The 8,090-nt window shown below is 39.6% G+C and overlaps 1 protein-coding gene and 1 non-coding gene across 2 annotated transcripts; one reads left to right on the top strand and one right to left on the bottom strand.

Annotated features, from left to right (window-relative positions):
• Positions 1 to 1,947: 1,947 nt before the first annotated feature.
• LOC130507222 (uncharacterized) lies at positions 1,948 to 4,644 on the top strand (the record flags this gene model as incomplete). The annotated part of the gene is made up of 5 exons (XM_057001938.1): positions 1,948 to 2,083; positions 2,372 to 2,503; positions 2,657 to 2,898; positions 3,133 to 4,431; positions 4,580 to 4,644. Coding segments are annotated over 5 exons (1,874 nt in total), but the record flags the coding sequence as incomplete, so codon positions are not given.
• LOC130507223 (small nucleolar RNA R71) lies at positions 2,169 to 2,275 on the bottom strand. Its single transcript, XR_008942235.1, has one exon. It is a non-coding gene; the product is annotated as a small nucleolar RNA R71 (small nucleolar RNA).
• Positions 4,645 to 8,090: the final 3,446 nt, after the last annotated feature.

The raw sequence follows: 8,090 nt of genomic DNA on the forward strand, positions 1-8,090 counted from the left end.
AGTACTATAAAGAAATAAGTATATTGTGGAAACATTGATAGTAAGTATAAAGAAATAAAGTATATTGTTTGGAAAACATGGATAGTAGTTGATACTGTGTATTTACATGTTTTTAAGCTTCATTCTAGTCTTATATTGTTCATGTTGCATGCATTTAGAGTGCATTTAGGTTGCATTGCATTACATTTGTCTCAATCAGATATTGGAGATGCTTATTGGTGACTTTGAAGACATTTGAGGGGTTTTCAGTCAAAAGGGTGAAAGATGAACATGGATGAAGGCCTTAAAGATATCTTTTGAAGCTCAAATTTTGGGAAGACAAAGTAAATTGAGTTAGCTTTCTAATGGAGGTGGTTTCAAGTCATTTGGATCTGTATTGAAGGAGTTATGATCAATCTACTGGAGGCATATCAACCCTGTAGCGACCAGAGCCGTAGCGACCAGAGCATGTCGCTAGGAGGGTTCCCGAGCGTACGTAGCGACCACTGTAGCGGGATGCCAGGTCGCTACGGGAGAAAAATACTGTTTTTTTTATTGGGTTGACCCAGGTTTGTTGGGTTGACCCAGCTCGTTTTTAGACTTCTATAAATACCCTTTAGACCTAATTTTGAGGGATATCTTGTTTTCTTTGTAATCACATTAGCTATTTTGGTGAAAGACTTAATCTTGAGCTTCTCTTCATCTCTATCTCTTGTGATTATTGATCAATCTTGACCACTAAGCATGATTAACCTTCAATCATCCATGGGTTTTGGGTTATTCATGTCTATTAGTGAGTAGTTACCTTTTGGATTCATGGGCTAGGGTGATTAGGGTGATTAAGTGAAGATCTAAGGGTGTTTAGTGTTAGATCTCTTGTTTCCTTGCTTGTCTACTTCTCTTAATGCTAGATTAAAGTTGGCCTCTTTATTCTAGAGCTCTAGACATTTCCCACCCACAAGGTGTTTGATGAAATGTCTGAACCAAGTAGAGCTTGCTCTAAACTTACCTTACACAAAGACCATTGTGTTAAGAGAGTTTAGATAGTTAATAGACTCATCCCTAATGATTGCTTAGATCTTTTAGGCTCAAAGACCTTTGATGTCTAGTTGATTAAAGCAAATGAGCATTCTTCTTGACCATAGAGCTTGCTTATTTCAGTGTTCTAGACTTAAGGAAGTTATTGATTGAAAGTTTGCCATCCTTAGATTGGATCTTAATCACTTAAAGTCAAATGCCTAGCCCCATGAGTCCTATCGTCCTAGATTGATTGAAAGCTTGTTCCTTTATTGCATCTTAGCATAGTTCTAGTTCGCATCATCATTCAAAACCTGTTTGCACTTAGATTAAGCATAGATTTGTATTCTCAGTACATTGAAATCACATAGGATTGGTTCGACATCTCACATACTACTTCATTTGATAGGGACCTGAAAAGTCCTGTCATCAAATTGGCGCCGTTGCCAAATTCTATTGTGATTTTGACATTGGGATTTAGTCATTTGCTTGAGACTAAGTCATTTTTCTTATTATTGTGATATTGGCTCTGCTTTTTCCTCTTTCTTTTTCATTTCAGGTGTATGAACTTGAGAAGTAGAGGGACTACAAACCTCACTCCTCTAGTACTAGACATCCGGACTTTGGAAAGAGAGAATACAAGAAGAAGGAGAGAAGAGGAGCAACAGGCTCATTTCAACAGATTGGGTTTTGATATGGCTCACCATCAGAACCAGAATCGAGATGGAGAGATCCCTTTGGGAGCTGCCCAAGAGGGAAATGGTCAAGGAGCTGCCAACCTTCGACCACAACACCCACAGCGCCAAGCTCGCGCCATTGGAACCTTTGATCTCCCTCACATTCATGGTCATAGGTTGGGAATCAGAGCACCACCGGTGGAGAACAACAACTTCGAGATCAAGTCAGGGCTACTCAACACCATTGAGCACAACAAGTTTCATGGCCTGGCAGCTGAAGATCCTATTGATCATTTGTACAAGTTTGATCAGTATTGTAGTTTGTCCAAGACAAATGGTGTCTCTGAAGATGCATTCAAGCTGAAGATGTTTCCCTTCTCTTTGGGAGACAAGGCACATCAGTGGGAGAGGTCTGTCCCAAGTGACACTATCACCACTTGGGAGGGATGTAAGGAAGCCTTCTTGGAAAAATTCTTCTCTACCTCAAGGACAGCTAAGATAAGGAATGAGATCTCTGGTTTCCAGCAGAAGAATCTAGAGAGCTTCAATGAGGCATGGGAGAGATTCAAGGACTACCAAGCTCAGTGTCCTCATCATGGTTTCAGCAAGGAGAGCTTGCTTAGCACTTTCTACAGAGGAGTTCTCCCATCTTGCAGAAACAGGCTTGACACTGCTAGTAATGGTTTCTTCTTGGGCAGAACTGAGCAGGATGCAGAAGAGCTGGTGGAGAACATGGCAAAAAGTGATTCAGTCTACAATGAGGAGTATGATAGAGCCAACAGAGGGGATGACCAGCAGACAAGGAAAGATATCAAGTCTTTGCAAGACAAGTTGGACTTGGTTCTTTCAAACCAATCCAAGAAGGAGCAGGTTAGCTTTGTTGGTGATCCTAGTCAAGAGGTTCCTCCTAAGGTGAATGAAGTTGATGGTTTGGAAGGGCAAGAGGAGTTATGCTTCATCAACAACAATGGTACTTGGTACAGGAAAGAGCCCAACTTTCAGTATAACAACTACCAGCAAAGACCCTATTCCAACAACCAACAAGGTGGGTACCAGCCTAGGAACAACCAGCAAGGAAGCCATCAACCTCAGCAGAACTCTCCTCCTGGTTTCTCCAACAAAGGAAACCAGTCTACTCAAGCCCAAGGAAGTTCTTCTCAACATCAGGCTCAAGACACAAGTGTGGAATCAATGTTCAAGCAACTACTAGAAGCTCAGTCAAGAAGTGAGAAGCAAATTGGTTATGAGTTGAAGAACATCCACTCAAAGATTGATGGGAGCTACAATGAGCTCAACAACAAGTTCAAAGCTTTGGAGAATCAGTTTGCCTCTATGAGTTCCAACTCCAATCGCCAACAAGGAACTCTACCAGGAAAACCAGAAAAGAATCCCAAGGAGTCTTGCAATGTTATCATATCTACTACTTCTTCAAAGATTGAGCTGAGTGATTATGAGAAAGAGGTAGATGAGATTGAGAAGCTAGTGTTTGGGACTGAGCTTGGGAAAGTTGAGCAATTGGTTGTAGCAACAGCTGAAGCACAAATGGTGGATAAAGCTATAGAAAGGGTTCATGTACAAGCTGAAAGAAAAGTTCAAACAACGAATCTGCAGAGAGCTGAGCCTAGGGTTGAGAAACCAGTTGAGAGGAGAGCTGACCAGAAGCTGAATGAGGTGAAGCAAGAAGACATTGAGGTTGAGCTGTCACCCTATGACAAAGTCCCTTTTCCACAAAGAGTCCTCACCAAAGCTCAGAAGAAAGTTATCTCCAAGTTCAGGAAAGATCTTAGTGATGTTGGGGTCAGGCTCCCAGAAATCTCTGGTATGCGTGAAGCTCATGTCCAAATGATGCTCATCAAGGACATTCTAGACCACCAAGCAGAAGTGGCCGAGCTTTTGGACATCTCTATTTTGAAGATTGATCCACCAGTCCCTCCACAGTCCCTCCCTAAGCTAGAGTCTCAAGGGAAATTCACATTGTCTTGCTCCCTTGGTACGATCACTATGAATGATGCTTTGGTTGATTCTGGTGCAAGTGTGAATGTGATCTCATTGGAAATGGTGAAAAGTCTTGGTATTGAGAGCATGGAGCCAAACACATCTTCTCTTATGTTTGGGGATTCATCTTCTACAACCCCCATTGGCCTCATCAAGGATTTCCCTTTGAAGATTGGAGCATGCACAATTCCTATAGACCTCACTGTTCTGAAGATGACAACTGAGAAGAGAGTTCCTTTGATCCTTGGCACTCCATTCCTCACAACAGTTGGAGCATGTATTGATTTCCCAAACAAGAAGGTCACGCTCCTCAATGTGAACAGGGCTGTCTCTTACCCAATCCAGTCTCCAATAGATGTTGGGTATTGTGGAACAATCACTTGTGAAGAACCATCCATTGAGAAGACCCAAGCTAAAGTGGTTGTACCTGAGAAAGAAGGTCTTATTGGAGAATCTTCTCGAGAGTTGTGTGTTGAGCACTTGGAAAGTGCTAAAAGGGAGGAGGTGAGTAGAGCCGGAAAGGCTGCTCATGACATGACGAAGATAGTGAAAGAACCTCATCCTTCACCTTTTGATAAGACTCCTCAGACTCTCACTCTCCACCCAATGAAGCTCAAGGATGGAGCCATTGAGTACAAGATCAAGTGCAAGGGCAGGTCCAAGCCATTCTCAAGTACAAGAGCCATCATCACTCCTCAGCTTCGAAACGATCCCATCAAGCTCCAAGAGCTACTCTCTCAGGTCCTCACCATCACTCTTGAAGGTGGGAAGGATCCTCCTTCTCACTAGTACAAGAGAAAAGGTAGTCAAGCTAGTGACTCAAAACAAGCTCACTTGGGAGGAATTCCCATGGTTATCCTTGTATATATATTTGCTATTTCATTTCTTTATGTTTTCAATAAGTGTGGCAGAAGTTTCAGGCCAGCTCAAAGCTCAAGCTCTAGACACCCATTACCACACTTCACTCTCCACTTGAGGTATCACTCCAACCCTTCTTTGTACATACCATTGCTTTTATCATATTTTCGGTATCTTCTTCTCTCTTATTCACACAGAGACTGTGTGATTTAAGTGTGGGGGAGGTACCAAGTATTTGATCATGTTTGCTTTGTTGATTGTGCGTCTCATGCATTGCATTGTGCATTCATATATGCATAAAAAGCCATAAAAATTAAAATTTTGAAAAATGCATAAAGAATCATGTAATTGCATCACTTGCATTCTTAGGATTGAGTCTAGATCATATAGATTGCATTCAGTTGCATATGGAGCAGCTGTTGATAATGCCTTGTAAAGAACACTTGTTTGCACTGAATTTGACACCCTAGTTAAGCATATCAAGTAGCTTGTGCATCTCTTGAAAGCCTTGCATGCTTAGTGCCTTGAAAACTCTTCTTGAAACATGTTTGCTTGCTTGATATCGGCATTGTTCTCGAAACCAGCTCCAACCTGAATCTTGAGTTAAATGAACTTAATCTCTCTTGCATATGGGCATTTGCATACTTGATCATGGATCTCATACACATTTGGGTTATCTTTTCCATTGAACCACTCTTTGTTAACCCAAATGGCACTCCCTTACCCTAAAGCCCTTACCATTCTTTGAAGCCTACATTGATTTGCATGAGTGAGGCCTCTTTTGATAGTTTGTCATGTGCAAAATCTTGAGAGTATTGGGAGCGACATGGATTTGTTCTCATCTCTTGCTAGCATAGGGTCATCATTTGAGCTAGCTTCTAGGATGGTGAGTGGGTGTATGTTTCTTAAAGGTTTAATGTCTTGGGTTTGGAGTGTGAGAAAGATGAGCAATAGGGTGTTATGAGAAAGAAAAGCCCTAAGGACCTAGAATAGAAAGAAAAGAAAGCTCTTGTTTGTATTGTTTGAGACCTTCCCCCTATATTAGAAAAAGAAAAAAAAAAGAAAAAAAGAAGAAAAAAAAGAAAAGAAAAGAAAAAAAAAGATTCAAAAAGATAGCGGGGAATGGAAAATAAAAAGATTTTAGAGCTTAGAAAAGTGAATAAGAGGTCCTTAGTGATTAAATCATAAGAAAAGAGAGTTGTTCATTGGGTGAGTGATGTGAGTGTTTGTTATTTTGGGGTATGTGATGAATGAAAGGGGTGTAGAATTTGTAATTACTTAGGAATGGGTAGAATGATGAGGATGAATCCATGTATGCATGAATTGCTCCTAGTCTTAGATAAATTTTGCATAATGATCAAGCTCCTTGATTCTTGAGTGATTGCCACCTTAAAATGATGCATTGAACCCTCCTTTTCATCCATATTAGACCATTTGATCACCTAGCCAAATGATTGAGATCATGTGCCCATTTGTGAGAATTCACCTTGTGTGTGTGTGTGTGAATCAATGTGAGGGCTGGTTAAGAAGACTTGTTGGTTGATGAGTATTGCATCTTGTGTAAAGGTATAAGAGTATTGATAGGCCTAGAGAAGCTAGAATATAATAAGAGAGTTTGCTCATGCTATTTGCTATGTTTCTTTAGGATGTCAAGTTGAGTGCTCTAAGTGTTTCTTTTGCTTATGTGCTCCCACCTTCAAACCTCTCTACATTAGTTTTTTTGAAAGTTTACTTGTGGACAAGTAAAGGACTAGTGTGGGGGAGTTGATATCTTGTGTATTTACATGTTTTTAAGCTTCATTCTAGTCCTTATATTGTTCATTTGCATGCATTTAGAGTGCATTTAGGTTGCATTGCATTACATTTGTCTCAATCAGATATTGGAGATGCTTATTGGTGACTTTGAAGACATTTGAGGGGTTTTCAGTCAAAAGGGTGAAAGATGAACATGGATGAAGGCCTTAAATATATCTTTTGAAGCTCAAATTTTGGGAAGACAAAGTAAATTGAGTTAGCTTTCTAATGGAGGTGGTTTCAAGTCATTTGGATCTGTATTGAAGGAGTTATGATCAATCTACTGGAGGCATATCAACCCTGTAGCGACCAGAGCCGTAGCGACCAGAGCATGTCGCTAGGAGGGTTCCCGAGCGTACGTAGCGACCACTGTAGCGGGATGCCAGGTCGCTACGGGAGAAAAATACTGTTTTTTTATTGGGTTGACCCAGGTTTGTTGGGTTGACCCAGCTCGTTTTTAGACTTCTATAAATACCCTTTAGACCTAATTTTGAGGGATATCTTGTTTTCTTTGTAATCACATTAGCTATTTTGGTGAAAGACTTAATCTTGAGCTTCTCTTCATCTCTATCTCTTGTGATTATTGATCAATCTTGACCACTAAGCATGATTAACCTTCAATCATCCATGGGTTTTGGGTTATTCATGTCTATTAGTGAGTAGTTACCTTTTGGATTCATGGGCTAGGGTGATTAGGGTGATTAAGTGAAGATCTAAGGGTGTTTAGTGTTAGATCTCTTGTTTCCTTGCTTGTCTACTTCTCTTAATGCTAGATTAAAGTTGGCCTCTTTATTCTAGAGCTCTAGACATTTCCCACCCACAAGGTGTTTGATGAAATGTCTGAACCAAGTAGAGCTTGCTCTAAACTTACCTTACACAAAGACCATTGTGTTAAGAGAGTTTAGATAGTTAATAGACTCATCCCTAATGATTGCTTAGATCTTTTAGGCTCAAAGACCTTTGATGTCTAGTTGATTAAAGCAAATGAGCATTCTTCTTGACCATAGAGCTTGCTTATTTCAGTGTTCTAGACTTAAGGAAGTTTTTGATTGAAAGTTTGCCATCCTTAGATTGGATCTTAATCACTTTAAAGTCAAATGCCTAGCCCCATGAGTCCTATTGTCCTAGATTGATTGAAAGCTTGTTCCTTTATTGCATTTTAGCATAGTTCTAGTTCACCATCATTCAAAAACATGTTTGCACTTAGATTAAGCATAGATTTGTATTCTCAGTGCATTGAAATCACATAGGATTGGTTCGACATCTCACATACTACTTCATTTGATAGGGACCTGAAAAGTCCTGTCATCAGTAGTATAAAGAAATGAACATTAGTGATTTAATTTATGTTTAACTATAAAGTATAAATGTGTATTTAATTTAAAAACTTACAAAATAAATGTTAGGTCCAACAGAATGTTTTTGTTTTAATAAGATAGATGAGCTTTTGAAGTTACGTGTGGTGATTAATTGAGTTTTACTATGTTACGTGTTTAATTTGATTTAACAGTTCAGGTTTTATCATGTCCGTATGTTCTAAATTATTGATGACATCATTTTTCTCTCACCGGCAACTTAGGGAAAGAAAGGTTAATACCGGATAAAACTTGTGAAAAAATTGCTATGTACTCAATTATGTCAACAGTGTCATATTCTTTATTTCTAGTGAAATTTTGGTTAGTTCACAAATTCTCCCATTATAATTTTTTTTTGTTTTGCTTATCTCTTTCTCCGTTATCTCCTCCGTCAAATCTCCATCGCCTTTTTCTC

This window comes from Raphanus sativus, unplaced genomic scaffold (genome assembly GCF_000801105.2).
Source record: "Raphanus sativus cultivar WK10039 unplaced genomic scaffold, ASM80110v3 Scaffold4193, whole genome shotgun sequence".
Lineage (NCBI taxonomy): Eukaryota > Viridiplantae > Streptophyta > Magnoliopsida > Brassicales > Brassicaceae > Raphanus > Raphanus sativus.